This window comes from Propithecus coquereli, unplaced genomic scaffold, assembly GCF_000956105.1.
Source record: "Propithecus coquereli isolate 6110/MARCELLA unplaced genomic scaffold, Pcoq_1.0 Scaffold65, whole genome shotgun sequence".
In the NCBI taxonomy this organism is placed as follows: Eukaryota; Metazoa; Chordata; class Mammalia; order Primates; family Indriidae; genus Propithecus; species Propithecus coquereli.
The window spans coordinates 796390-811925 of record NW_012152507.1 but is presented as its reverse complement, the minus strand read 5'-3'; the positions used below and the strand labels follow the sequence as shown (position 1 = coordinate 811925).

The 15536-nt window shown below is 38.8% G+C and overlaps 1 protein-coding gene across 2 annotated transcripts in view; it reads left to right on the top strand.

The window, feature by feature from the left end:
- The window catches only part of SLC10A7 (solute carrier family 10, member 7), a 280802-nt gene that overhangs the window by 217667 nt on the left and 47599 nt on the right, over nucleotides 1–15536 (top strand). For both annotated transcript variants that reach the window (XM_012660027.1, XM_012660026.1), the window contains one exon: nucleotides 13955–14038. In XM_012660027.1, the coding sequence (XP_012515481.1) occupies nucleotides 13955–14038 (84 nt within the window). The remainder of the gene's footprint in view (nucleotides 1–13954; nucleotides 14039–15536) is intronic.

Sequence of the window (15536 nt, the reverse complement as noted above, 5' to 3'; positions counted from 1 at the left end):
GCCCTCATTGCCCATCTTACCTAGCCTAGATCTCATGATCCATCATTATCATTCCTTTATTGTATACACCATCAACATCTTGCTCATCTCTTACTGCTTGGTGTTTTCCTGGCAAAGCACCAAGCCTGTTGAAATCCAACTCTACACCTTCCTGCGTGTGTACCTGAACACACTAGAGCAAACACACTACCATTCTGACTGGGCTCATTTGAAATTTGTGACGACTAAATGTAAGTGAGCCTGGAAATCCTGCCACCTTCCTTTAATTAATTCACTCTTCCTCTATCTAGAGAATCATTTCACACCTTCTCCTTGCCTCGCAAATCTCCACTGCCCCTTTTTTTCCATATCAAGTAATGCAAAAAGGAAATTAGCTGATGAGGAAATAAGAAGCAATCAGAAATTTTACATGATCCTGCATTTACTGGCTACCTGCATCTGTAACCATATTCTTTGCCTTCTCTCCTGTTCCCATAGATAAACTGTCTTTGCTGCCCTCTGAGGCCAGTCCCTTCAATTATGCCATCTCTTATACCCTACTTAATGATATGATTCATACAGATTTCCCTCTTTCTCCTGTATTATCAAATTTTCTCTCTCTACTGGATCATTTCCATTAGCATATAAGCATTCTGTAATATTATACATCTTAAAAAATTAAACCTCACTGTATCCTACCTGCACTGCAATAATATGTATTGAGTTCTTCCTATATGCCCAGCACTGTCAGTTCCAAACAGATATGTCTTTGCTCTCATGGAGACTATATACTAGTAAAAACAATCAACACATAAGTAAAAAAAACAAGATGGGTGATAAGTGCTAAAGTGAAAAAATAAGGAAGAGGGAATAAAAAGTGCTGAAGTGATTTGGGGGAGGGGTGCTATCTTAAATAAGGTGGTCAAGTTTGGACTCACTGAGAAAATAATATTTGAGCAAAGGCCTGGAGTATATAAAGGAGTGAGTCTTCTGGGGCTAGAGTGTTCCAGAGGGAAGGAACAGCAAGTGCAAAGGTCCCGAGAGTATGCCCGGTGTCCTTAAGAATCACCAAGGAGGCCAGGGTGGCTGGAATAAAGTGAGCAAGAGGGGAGAGTAGATAGAGTTTATGTCAGAGACAGAGCAAAGGCCAAATGATATGGGACCTTAAAGTACTTTGTAAGGACTTGGAATTTTAATTTGAGAGAGACAAAAAACCATTAGATGGGTTTTGATCAAGGGAATGACATATTTTGCCATACCTTTTTGAAGAGTGATTCTGGATGCTGGGTTGAGAATAGATTATAAGGGGGTCATGGTGGAGGTAGGAAAACAAGTTAGAAAGCTAATGCAATATCATGGCAAGAGATGCTGTTAGCTTGGGCCGGGGTAGTTGAGTAAATCGATGGAAAGTAGTTGGAAGAAGAACTGGAAAGTAGAACTGAGAGATTAAGTAAAGGTTATGAGGGAAAGAGAGGAGTCAAGGATGACTCCAAGCCTGATCAACTAGAGGGATGGAGTTGCCATTTACTAAGATAGGGAAGACTACAGGGTTGAGCAGGCTGAAGGAACTCATGAAGAGTTCAGTATAGGACATGTTTGGATTGAGCTGCCTTTTAGACATCTAAGTAGGGACATCAGGTAAGCAATTGACTATATGAGTCTGGAATTCAGGAGAGAGGTCTGAACTAGGGATATACATTTGGGAAAAATCAACATCAAGATGGATTTTAAGTTAGACTGGAAGAGAATGAGAACAGAGAAGGAAAGATATCATAGGATCAAGTTCTAGGACACTGCAATATTAACAGATCAGCAAAGAAGACCAGTGAATGGCCAGTTTGCTTAGGAGGAACACTGAGAGATTTTGGTGTCCTATAAGTCTAGCAAAGAATGTGTTTCAGAAAGGGAAGAGTGAGCAACTACTTCAAATGCTAGTCATAGTTCAAATAAAATGAAGTCTGAGAATTGAACAGTGGTTTTAACAAGATGGAGGTCACTGGGGACCTTAACAAGAACTATTTCAGCAGAGTTGTGTAGTTGAGAGGCTGATTGGAGTGAGTTCAAGAAAGAATGAAAGAAGAGTTAAAGACAGTGATAATTAATAACTCCTTTGGGAAACTTTACTGTAAAGGATCCAGAAAGTGGGGCAGTCACAAAGCTAATAAAAAATCAAGAGAAAATTCTTTTTTTAAAGTTTGGAAGATTAGTAGCATATTCATATCAATAGAATTAATGCAGTTATAGAGGGAATAATTGATATAGTAAAAAGAAGGGAAAATTTGTGAACACATGTTGTCGAGTAAGCTCCAGTGCATAAAGGGAAAATGTGGTCTCCTAAACACAGATAGCGATAGGAGGGAAGTCCTGGTATAATGGGCAGAGATGCAAGTAAATTGGTTGACGTGACTATAGGAGCTTGCATAAGTTCTCTTCTGATTAGTTTTTATCAGTGAAATGGGAAGTAAACTTAGTGATGGAGGACAAGAAAGGCAAGGAGGTGTTGGAGATTTGACAAGTTAGAGGAGGTGAAGTAGTTATGTGGGAGAGTGAAGAGTGAATGGAATGAGCAAATGCAGTGGGATGGTCCAGCAGCACCAAGGCCATCCTCAGAGTCTTTACATTTGCTGTTGGCTCAGCCTGAATTTTTTCCCCTAAATGTCTGCATGGCTCCCTTCTTCGCTCTGATCATGTCTCTGGGCAAATATCACTTTAGGAGAGACACCTTTCCTGACTACTTCATATGAAATAATATATTCTGTCACTCTCTCCAACCTACCATGCTTAATTGTTCTATATTAGGTTACTCCAGAGAAAAAGAACCATGAGCAGATAGATATAGATATAGAGATATACAGATACAGATACAGATATATGAGGAGTTTTTTTTATGGGAATTGGCTGACACAATTATGGAGGCCTAGAAGTGCCACCATCTTCCATCTGAAAGCTGGAGAAACAGGAAAGCCAATGATGTAATTCAGCCCAAGTTCAAAGGCCTGAGAATCAGAGGAGCCACAGGTATAACTCTCAGTCCCAGTCCAAGTCCAAAGGCCCAAGAACCAAGAGCCCCAGTATTCAAAAGCATGAGAAGATGGATGTCCCAGATCAAGAAGAGAGAGCAAATTTGCCTTTCTTCTTGTTTATTCTGGCCCTCAATGGATTGGATGATGTTTCCCCTATTGGCAAGGTCAGGTCTTCTTTACTCAGTCTGCCAATTCAAATGCTAATCTCTTTAAGAAACACCATAAAATAATGTTTTACCAGCTATCTGGGTATTCCTTAGCCCAATCAATATGTAAAATTAACCATTACACGTTCCTCTCAGCATTTATGATCGCATGACATTTTAATCTTTTGTTAATTTGTTTATCTATCTTCCCCAACTAGAATGTAAGCATCACAGGAGTGCAGGGACTTTATTTGTTTGGGTCACTGTTTTAATCTCAATATCCAAAATAGTGTCTGGCCATGGAAGCCACTCAAAAACATTTTTTGAATGTACGATTGGACAAATGAATGGATGTATCTGTCCACAAAGCTGGGTTGGAGCTACAAATACTGGTATTTACTTGTTGCATGCTCTACCTTTAGGAACACATTCTTTGCTATGAAGCCATTTTCTCTCACACTCTATTTGTAGAGAGGTAGCATGATATAGTGAAAAGGCATGAAATCTTGGTTTAATTTGCAGCCAGTACCAGTTGTATAACAGTAGACTTTCTTTAACTCTTCTCAGCCTTAGTTTTTACCTCTGTAAAATGAGGATTATGGTAAGATGAAATTAATTAATTGATGTGGCAGCATGCTGTAAACTGTAAAGAACCATGCAAATGTTAGTTATTTAAATTTGACACTTCATTAGAGAAAAATAGAAAATAATCCCAGGAAGGACAACAAGTTGTTGCAAAAGCACTCATCTGAAATGCAGCAACAGTCTAGCTGGTTCAGATATTAATAAGGATGGGTTGAGTCTTAATACTTAAAACTTTAAGATTCTATAATCATATATAATCTATGATTTTATAACCTTGTGTGTAAGTGAATCCATTGTTTACCATAGCTGACAGTGAGAGCAGTGAAACTTCCTAAAACATCACCTTTTTACCCCTAAGACCCTATCTTAGTTTGCTCAGGCTGCTGTAACAAAACACCATAAACTTGGTGGCTTATAAGCAAAAGAAATTATTTCTCACAGTTTCGGAGGCTGGAAAGTCCAAGATCAAGGTAGATTCAGTGACTGGTGAGGGCCCATTTTCTGGCTCACAGATGCTCCTTTTTGCTGTGTCCTTGCATGGTGGAAGGCACAAGCTAACTCTCTAGGGCCTCTTTTACAAGGGGACTAATTCACAAGGGCTCCACCCTCATAACCTAATCACTTCCCAAAAGCCTTATGCCCTAATACCAGCACCTGTGGGGTTGGGATTTCAACATACAAATTTTGGAGGGGGACAAAAACATTCAGATCATAGCAGACCCAAAGTCCTTTTATGTGTATTACGTCAATTTTCTTGATAACATACCTCTTGTTTTGGCAAGGGCAGGAATTACTGTTTTTCTTTATTTTGTTAGGGTATATAACACAGTCGATGGAGTTTCTATCTGTGAGGTTAAATTAAGACCTCGTCTAGCTTTAAAAACTGTGCTTATAAATTCATATTGACTTTCCTTATGAAACCTGTTACTAGTAGTAACTATCCACTAGATTTTAACTTCTACTAAGCCAGGAGTCATATGTGTCTTATTCGTTACCTTTTCTCCAATGCCAAGTATTCAATAAATATTTGTTGGAAGCAGGGCAATGGAAAGGTGGATGAGTAATGAATGATTAGAGTGTATCAAATGACAAATGAATGGTTAGAAGGTTAGGAACTCAATCTGACTCATAAAATCTTACCTTTTATTTGCTGTGAAAAATAAGTGACAGTTTTTTCAATAATATTAAATGAAATATCCATTTTTTATTCAATGTTTGAATACCTACTGTGCACTGTGAATATTATATAGATTAGTCTGACATTGAGCCTTTCCTAAAAGAGCTCATGGTTTAATAGAGAAAATCAGATACATGCACAGATAATTAAAATTCAAGGTAGAAATTTTAAGTATCACAAGTATCATAACACTTCAAAGGAGATTAGTAATATAGAAAACATTTCATTAAATTGAAGTATTTTTTATAATAAATTGTATACTGAAAGAAAATTTTTAATTTGAGGAGGATGAGAAGGTAGATGGAAACTTCTAATGTTTCTCAAGGGATCTTTTGCTTGCTTCAGATTTTTTCATTTGTATGGTTCCCATTCTCTGTGACGTCTAACATCACTTAAAAACTTGCATATCTTCCCTGTGATGTGGTGTATCACTAACACTATGTTTAGCAGCCATTATTACGGTCTTTATTCGGCAGCATATAATAGAGAAGATGGGAGGAATGAGATTTTAAAGCTGGAAGAGGTCACAGGGCTTGGTTAAGCACTTTGGCTGTGAAGTCAGGCAGTTGATTTTAAATCCTGGTGAACAGTACTAGGACAAACAGGCAGTTTGAAGGCCCTCCTCCTGTGGACCCCTGTTCCCCTGCAGTCTCCATAATAGTTAGCTCACACCTTCTTCTCAACTACATCTTGCTTACTCTAAGAAGAGGAACGAAAGGAAACTATGTGTATTTCTAGACTTCTCTCTTACTCCCTCTGAAAGTTAAGACAAAGGAAGTCAGAGATAACTGTTCACACCATAGAAACAGATCAATCTAATTCTGTGTAATTGCGATCTAAGGAAACCTTATATTGGATGATTTTGTCATAGTCTCAAGTCCCGTAATTCTCAGACCATCAGTTTATTTAAATATTCATTATTGGCAGAGAAAGGTCAACAACACTTTAAGCTTGTACCATTACAGTGTCAGGCCAAGGCCTCGCTTCCACTCTCCCCAGCTTTAGTAAAGCTCAATTGAACGTGAGGACCTCTTAAAACATGTAAAGTGTAGACTTTGACCACCTCTGAAAGTCATGTCCTCAGAGTTCATGGATGATACCATCTTCATACGTGAGGTTGGTGACATCAGTGTCTTAGGATGTTTGACAAACATTCACCTACGTGCTCACCCATTCAGAATCATGTAAGCACCCCTTAATTAAGTGGGGGTATCACTAGCTCTGCTGTTATATCAACTGATTTCATTATGTCTTGGTTTCTTAGAAATCTGGCACCTCATCAGGTAGATATAAGACATTGTGATCATTGGACTCATATACACATAAACGCAAACACGTATGTACATGATACACACACACACACACACACACACACACACACCAGGCTCTGTTTCTAAGCTAACTGTATGTTCCGTTGATCTGTCTCTTCTGTCAGTTTCGAATTTCATCAGTTCTTAAATTTAATATGTTTGAATTCTCACAACACCGCTTAAGAAACCTTGGTTTCCAGGGTAGAATAATTTTTATTGAGTAGCTATTATGTGTATTTTATACATAATCCCGTGTAAAAAGCATGACAACCTTTAGAGGTAGGTATTATCCTCACTTATATGAGAAAACTTAAGTTCAGAGAGGTTTCATAACTTGACTGGGCCTGCACAACTGGTAAAGAACACCAGGCACTTTCCACCTGAGTCTGCCGCCTCTTGAATGTTATTTCCAGATCCTGCTTACAAAGCAGGCCTCTCAGGAGACACAGTTTAAGATGTATTATCAGCATGCAATTACTTTTTCCTGAACATTTTATATCCTAGGTAAGATATATAAGACAAAAAAGACAAAGGCATAATTGCCTTGAAGAAATGTAAAACTTATTTGAGCAAACAGGAATGAAGACTATGGAAGAAATTTAGAGGAAAAATCAACTGCTAAACTGTGCGATTCAAACTGAATTTAGTAGGGGTTCATAGGAGAGAGAGGTCCAGGTCAGAGAAAGAGATCGGGGGCAGCTTTCAAGGCAACAATCGTTAGTTTCCCCAGCAATTGGCTGCCTGTGATAGAACGTGCTTCAACTTTTGATCTCACTATAAACAAAAACAATGAATACAGCTATTAGTGTCATGTACAATACTCTATTTTTAATGATTTGTTTCCAATTATGGTTGCATAATTAATGGTCACACATGTGAGATGTATAAAATGATAATAAAACATAAAGCACTTAAAAAGAAACTAGCCATTTGATTGCCCCACTTGCTTCACACTGAGCCAATCTCTCCATCTTGTGCACAGTAGTGTTTGTTCTAAAGCAAGTGAAGATAAATCTCTGAAGCTGAGAGTAGCTTATCTTCTGACTAAAGTAGGGGAAGCATCCTGGTAGGCAGTGTTCGATACTCTAGAGGTGATAGAGGCAACATTGATAAACTCCCTCTGCCATTAAGGACCATTGACCCAGAGAGGCCAATGCCACTGCTGATCTGGGACTTCTCAGGCTTAACTGAAGTGAGGTGGAGACACAAAATGCACCTGGGGCAGCACTGTCTTAGCCAGGCTTTGCGCTTGCCCTTTGGTTCTCTCTCCAGCACCCACCACTATGGTGCTCCCTGAGCAGGTAGGGTGCAGCCCAGTCGGAAAGACACTGATTCATGGCCACACCCTTGACTCTTGGTACCCAAGCTGGAGAAACTCAGCATTTGTTCTGCTGAAGAGAATATTTCACAATAGCAGGCTCCTTGGTTCCTGAACCAAACTCAGTATTGACAAGACCAAATCCTTTGGTAGGAAAATAGGGGGCAAAGTTTGTTCCTAGATGCCTCCCAGTATCTCTGCCTCCAGCCCTGCCTGTCCTCGAAGTCCATCTCCCCACAGCTTTCCTCTTTTGGTTAGGATGAGCCAATTTACAGTTCACAGTTCATTTTGTCACATTTCACTAAACAGTCTGAGTGGTCTGAGTAACCAGAAACATGATTGCGCACATTAAGTTTCCATCAAAATTATTAGAGGGTAACCTTTTCATCTTACATTTTAAACTAGCACATAACATGGATGAACCTGGAGAACATTATGCTAAATGAAATAAGCCAGACGGAGAAAGACAAATACCACATGGTCTCACTTATATTGGGAATCTAAAAAGTCAAACTCAAACAGAGGGTAGCAGGGTGGCTACCAGGGGTCAGGAGGTTGGGGAAATGGAGAGATGCTGGTCAAAGGACACAAACTTGTAGTTGTAAGTTCTGGACAACTAATGTGTACAGCATGGTGACTATCGTTAATGTATTGCATAATTAAAATTTACTGAGTCGATTTTAAATATTCTTGCCACCCACACAAAAAGGTAACTATGTAAAATGATGGATATTTTAAATAACTTGATTGTGGTAATCATATCACAATGTATACATATATCAAAACATCACATTGTATACCTTGAATATATACAATTTTTATTTGTCAATTTTACCTCAATAAAACTGAAAAAAGAAAGATAAACTAGCATATAAACAAAAAGAAAGGTGAAGCCATGTCTTACGTAATTTTTGTCTTTAAAAAATCTTCTAAAGCTTATTTTGTTTTTTTATTTCTCAGAGAAGGAAAAAGACCATGCATTTAGATATAAAAAGATCATTTCCTCTGCTAATTATATACTTTCCATGCAATAACACAATTTTAGTTTGATGCATGCAACTGAATGCGTATGGCTATTCAACTAGCATCTTCCTAAGTTTGATAAAAATCGGTCATTTTTACATTGAGTCTGTCAACTGATATATGTTTTACTTAGCAATTTTGTGTAAGTAATCAGTTTAGTTTGCACATATCCCTGTGAGAGAAGGGGCAGCCAGGAATGAGAGAAAGGCTGAACTATAGTTGGTGGGGAAAGATAGAATTCTGGAAAAGTTTTAGGGATTGGGGTCTGAGGAGACTCTTCCTTCTGTCTAAATGCTTGTCTTTGTGTCAGGAAAGATCTATGGGTATTTATGAGTATGTCTGTGTGGGTGCAAGAAAGTTAAATACAGTAGTAAGATAGTCCCTTCCTCCCTCTCCTTTCCCCCAGGGCTGGGCTCTGTGAAGTTGGGCAGGAAGGGAACAAATCCTCCTCTACTTCTGAAGCTGTTGCTTCCTGATTTTCTAGCAAAAAAAAAAAAAAAGATTTAACATTCATCATCTACATATAAACTATAAATATCTATTCTTATTTTTCCCTGAATATAGGGCTAATGAAAGCAAGGACCAATCATCAAGGGTGAATTATTTAATGCAATAATGTTTTAATAGCTGAGAAGAGACACAAATAGTGGAGACGCCTGTGGCTAATGGATTTCTCTGATAGGAGATAAAAGGCTGATTACACAGCAGAGCAAGTGAAGAACTGGTGCATTAATGACAATTTACAGGTCAGCTCACTTACAGGAGTGATTTAAAATGCACCATCTGTTTTCTAACTGTGGGTTGATAGCTATGATTCTGCAGACAGCCAATGGCTCTTCGTCAAGAATTGTTACTTACTTGTCTTTCTGAGTCTAGTTTTTCCCTATAATATCTTACCAGCTGGACCCCCAGATTCTTTCCAGATGAATTAGTTTCTATGAATGGATTGATAGCAATCAATCCTGCCTCCACTCAGCCTTTCTCTGCCAGTTTAGAGAATTTATGCCCTAATGTCCTTAATTCAGATGCATTGTGTGAACTGAATTAACTTGACTCTAATGCATCGACTCTGGCACTAGTTCTGTACCATCCTTGAGAGAGTTGAGAAAATAGTCACCCAGTAACTCTCTGTATCCTGTGGTTCAAATCCGGAACCCCAGTTGAGGGAGGCTGCAGCTGGGAACCATTCTTACCAAAGCCCCGCACCCCACTTTTTCTCTCTTATTTTTCCTCCCTCTTCTTGCTCCTGCCCGCCCTCCAGTTCCCCATCTCCGTGCAGCCCCGCCCCCACACCCTCACTTTCTCTCACAGAGGCAAAAAAGGGGAGCCCAGCTTTGGCTCCCACTCCCGCTCCTCCTCAATCAGTGCTCTGTACTGTCTGCGATGAGTAGGCAATAGAGGGTAAGGATTCAGGCTGAGGGCTTTGGAGCTGCACTTCCGGGTTTAGATCCTGGCTCTGTTACTTTCCAGGCTCTGATGATCTCTCTGTCCAAGGTATTTAACTGCTCTGTGCCACTGTTGCCTCATGAAAATGGGGGTAATGATAAGACCACCTCAAGGGTTGCCGTGAGGATTCAGTTATCCACCAGGCGTTCAGCGTGTAAAGCAATGTCTGGCACATAAACGCGCACAGTAAACATTGCTGTTGTAGTCAAAGGAGACGATTGGGTGGGAGGCCAGGCTAAGGATCCCTTCTTGGGTCCGTGAACTAAGTAGGGCTTGTAACTTGCGTGAATGAAGTTAGAAGGATGGAAAGAATACATTAACAAGCTTTTTCTATCCATGTATTGTAGTCATTCACTAATTGACACACATTTGTTGAGCACCGATGATGCACTAGATTAATGGTTCTCAAAGTGTGAACCCCAACTCAGCGTTGGCTTTTGGGCCTTGTTTGGAATTGCAATTTTTTCCCCTCTTCCCCACTGCCATCACTCTCCCAGGCATTCTGAATCACAAACTCCGGAGGTGGGGCCAAGCAATCTATGTTTTAATAAGCCCTCTAGATGTTTCTGATGTGCTAAAGTTTGAGAACCACTGCCCTAGATGCAGCACATGGTCACTCTGCTGGACACAGAGAATATAAACGTGAATAAGAGGGTGTCCCGACCTTCAGGAGCATGCAGTCTCCTGGGAACAACCAAGGATTCTGAGAGGTATACTGGAGACACAGGGAACAGTGCTTCACACAGAGAGCGTGGCCAATGTAGCACTTGGGGAGGAGGGTTTGGAAAGAATTCCCAAAGAAGTAATGCTGGAACTGCGTCTTGGGAAAACACTAGAACTTTTACAGTTATAAGTGGGAGAAACAACATCCCAGAGAAAGAAGTGATTACGTGTGTGTTTGTGATGAGCAGGCGTGTACACAGACCTCAACTTTTAAAAAGCAGCTCCTAGGGAGGAGGGGTTTTGTGTTTTGTCCACTGTTGTAACCCCAGTGCCTAGAACATGCCTCAGTAACTACTTGGATAATTCAACACAAAGATCCTAAATTCATACATACTGAATTTTTGTGAATCATTTCTCCTCGGCATAGGATAGTAAAACAAACAAGCCAACCTAATGGGGACTTTTCTGCTTTAAAGTACTACATAGTCCAGCAAGAAATTAGCCAATGACAGGATTGTTTATTTAATATGCTGTGTCTTAAAGCATGGGTTGGCAGTGTGAGACATATCACCTCTAAATCTGCCAGGGTAGCTCAGTGAAGCCCAGAGCACTTGCTTCCTACAAGCTTATTCTGTACCTGCAGACTTTACCTGCAAATTGTTGATGCTCTTATAAATACATTGGTCTTTACAATAGAAGCCCCAGCAGTATTACCTCCTTAAAATATGAAGAACCAAATATCCCAGGCAGCATATTTTCTTCTGCTTTAGTTAAATCAATTCTGCATACAAAATGATTGGGTCTGGTACTTTCCTAGTCATGTTCTCATGAGCTGCTCTGTGCCAGATGCTTGCTGTTCTGTCTTATGGATGCCAGGGCATACTTCATAGCATTAGAAACTTCCCTAAGGGTCCCTTGCATCTTCACACTGACCACAGCGACAGGTCTAGTGGCCAATTCAAAGGAAAGGACTTGTGCCAAATTAGACTCCAGTACTGAGGTTTCCTTCCTTTCAGGGCCACTTCTAAGGGAGCCGTCCTGCAGGACTTCCTCCCCAGCATCTCTGCCATACCTCATCTGGCTTCTTGTACCCAGTTAATTACATCCCTGGTTAGATTGCTCAGTCTCTGATCTGACAAGGAAGGCTGCTCTAACCTGTGTTCCCAATCAAGTGGATCAGAGATCATAGGCCTTCTAGAGGACAAAGGGACTTTGGAGATCACAGACAACCTCTTCTTCAACCCATAGCCTCATTCCACAGTCTTCTAGGAACATGAGTTTTACAAATCTTGAACATGCCAATGGTCTATTATGGGAAGGGTGGAGGAATTAAAATCCATAGTATTTTTAAAAATCAAAGTTGAAATGGATTTTTTTTATCTTGGGGGCCTTACAGAGGGAATATAGCTTGACAGGGTTATTCATTTAAAAATTTTTAAAACACATTAATAAAGTAGGGATAGAAAGAGGAGCCAGGGATATCTGAGATCACTCATGAGATTCCAGGCCAGATTTGTCACCTTTTACATGAAGATTATAACTCTGAATGCTGCTGCCTATCTCTAAACATCGTCAACCTTGCGAATAGAGCGTTGCGCTGGACATTTTTGAACATGAAAACATTATTTTTGAAAGTTTAGTTTTCTATTCATATAGTGCCTTGATTTCTCTGTAAAATATATATTTTTTCCTTTAATCCTTGAACTAGGATCATCCATAGGGTTAATATTTGTGGAGAGAATATATTTGTTAAGTAGTATGTGCTTCAAAGACATAGTTGCTATAAAATAGGGTATAATTATTAGCTTTTAATACTTTAATTTTGCATAAAAAGAAACATCTAACAGCCATGTCACATTTAACATACCAAGGATCCTATCTCTGCTGTTCACCAATTTCACTTTTTCTGCCTGATTCTCTTCATTTAGTTTATATTGGTTATGGACGAAAGGGGCTAGAGGCCACCAATTGTTACGGGTTAAATTGACAGCCAGTGGTCAGTGTTGAAGCTAGTGTTACATGGACACAGGGCCACTGATGGTCAAGACATACATTTGTGGCATTTTGAGTGAATGTAGGTTGGGGCTAGGGAGAGGGGACAGAGTTTTATAAAATACAGAGTGGAGAAAAGATTTTGGTAAGCCATCCATGCAGAAGTGGGTGAAAACAATGATCCCATATCACTTCTTCAGAGCCATTGACTTAATTTATCTGAATATTCGATTTGTTTTATTTGACATTCTCTGCCCTCATTCATCACCTCCTCAATGTCCTTTCACAACAATTATTTTCCAAAAGATATTTCCAAGTTTAACTAAACTTAGATAAACATGAAAGTTGAGGTTGCTCTGTAGGGGCAAGGTAAAAAGTAAGTTCCAAGGGCTAGGGAGAGAATTATTGATGATTCGGGAGAATCTGGTTGCAAAAGGGACTCATGAAAGAGAGAAACATCTATGGAGCAGAGTATTGTTTGTCCAGAGAGGTTTGAAAACCAGAGGAGGTTTTGAGAAACATTCGAAAATTAATAGGAAGACTTAGCGATCCATGGTGATCGAGGCTAACGTGGATGTGTTTCTGTTACTCAGAAAAACACTCTTGTGCTGCAGGAAATAAAATCTTTATGAGGCAGAGATTGCAATTGTTACCAAGAAAGAATCAAAAAATGAGGAAGGAGAAAAATAGGAATTATGTACAGAGTTAAGGCATATACATTTAGGAAAGGAGTATCGATATTTTAAGTTGAAAAATAAGTTATGTTTTAGTATTTCCCATTTCCTAGACCATGAGTAAGATTAAATTCTAAAGGATCTGAAATTCATTGTCTTTGTTTTGAAGGAGTAGGAAGGTTAGAAACTCTTTCATTTGCATAAATAAAAATATCATCTTGATAAAAGAGTGAGACATGTTTATTTTAGGTATCTACAGACATGTGAAGTAAAAATCATATAAACTATGATTGTAGATGAAATATCATGCCATGTAATTATAGAGAGTATGAACACAGAATGACTTTACTATTCAGAAATGTATTTGATAATAAGCAGTTTAAATTAATTGCAAATAGTTTTTTTTTAAATCTTAGTCTCCCAATAAAAATTATATATTAAAATACTTAGCAGGGTTTTTTGTGTCTTGAATTTAGAAAATTAGGGGTAAATTCACTTGCTCTTTGTACATAGCTACCAAATCTGAGAGAATGAATTCATTTATTGCATTATTTAATTAACACTAATATTTGATAACTGATTCAAACTAATTCTAACTCCAATTTTCTTGTTTTGCAGCTTGGCTCATCCTCTTCTGTGCCTTTTACATCTATTTTTTCTCAGCTTTTTATGACTGTTGTGGTTCCTCTCATTATTGGACAGGTAAGGTCTCCAGTTCTATCTGATCTCTTTATAGGTCTAATTGTGATATCTTAGTAGAAAGTCAGGGCAATGGAGAGAAAGGATATTCAGAGGGAAGAGATGATTGTATGAAAATATAAGACTGTGAAAACACAAGGTTTCATAAATCACAATATTCTCATCTTTTTAGCTTTTTAAATTAATATTAATCTGCTTTATGGTTAGTTATATATATTGGGACCCCTTCAGAGAATCTTGACTTTAAAACTTATTCTCTCTTCTGTGTAGCTGTGTAGCTACCTTGAAAACATCTGGCAAATCATTCCCTTATTCTGCAACTTCTGATAAGATCTCAGTGTTTGTGACCATTGTTGGGAACAAGCATCTGTCTTTGGTTGGCTTCTTTATAGACCCCTCCAACAACAGTTATATTTGTAATCATGTAATTGATGAAATAAACATTTAATCCAACTATCTCTTACAATTGGATCTTAGAAAATTTAGAGTTTCCTTTCTCATTCTTATTCAATTGTACTAATAGAAGTTCTTCTATTTTAGCTTATAAAAACTTAATAGTAAGCATATAATTTAATGATTAGCATACAAATTTTAAAACAAAAGTTTCTTGTTTTCTTTAAAATCATAGGATGCTACAGTAATGGAGTATAGAATTTACGATACAACTAAAAGGAGTGAGTCTTGGGAAAGCAGTATGTGAGGATAGCTAAGAACACAGACTTTAGTTTAAGAGCAACTAGAACTTGGTTCTGCCTTTTATTAACTATGTGACTATGGGCAAGTTATTTAAGCTTCCTAGCTCCAGGTTCATAATTTATTAAATATTATGATAATGGTATCTATCTTAAAGAGTTGTGAGGATTAAATAAAATATGCACGCACATAGAGGCTGACACTGGTAAGTGCTGTATAGCTTCTATCAACATCATCATCAGCATCACCATCACCATCACCATCAAATCCCCTACAAATACTGAACTGGAAACAACTCTTTGAAATATTGACTATAAAAATGATATATGTATAGACCTGTAATATTTGCATGCAGTCTTAAGTCAGATTCTCTGAGCAATAGATTCTGAGAGGTTTCTATGCAGGAAGTTTACTGGGGAGTAACCTTGGGATCAACACCTCTGGGGAAGTGCAGAAGGTAGGATGGAGATGATGTAGTCGCAGCAAAGACCTCGATAGATCCCTGGGGAGCTCTGGAGCTGGAGTGACCCCCCTGGAGTTGTCCTGCCTTAAAGCAAGAGCATCTGATCTCTATACTCCTGCACTGACTAGTTTTTAGATACTGGCTTCCCTCCTACCCACTGTGAGGGGTGTGACCTTGGGGGAGTCAGCTTTCTTAGACTGAGGGCAAGTCCCAAAGAGGAATTCAACTGAGATCTTTGATTCAACCAACACTCTCTGCAGCTGTGCATGTAAGAACCTCATTCCCGAAGAAATGGATCTGGGTGGCACAACACAGCATCTACTACACTTGCATTTATTTTTTAAA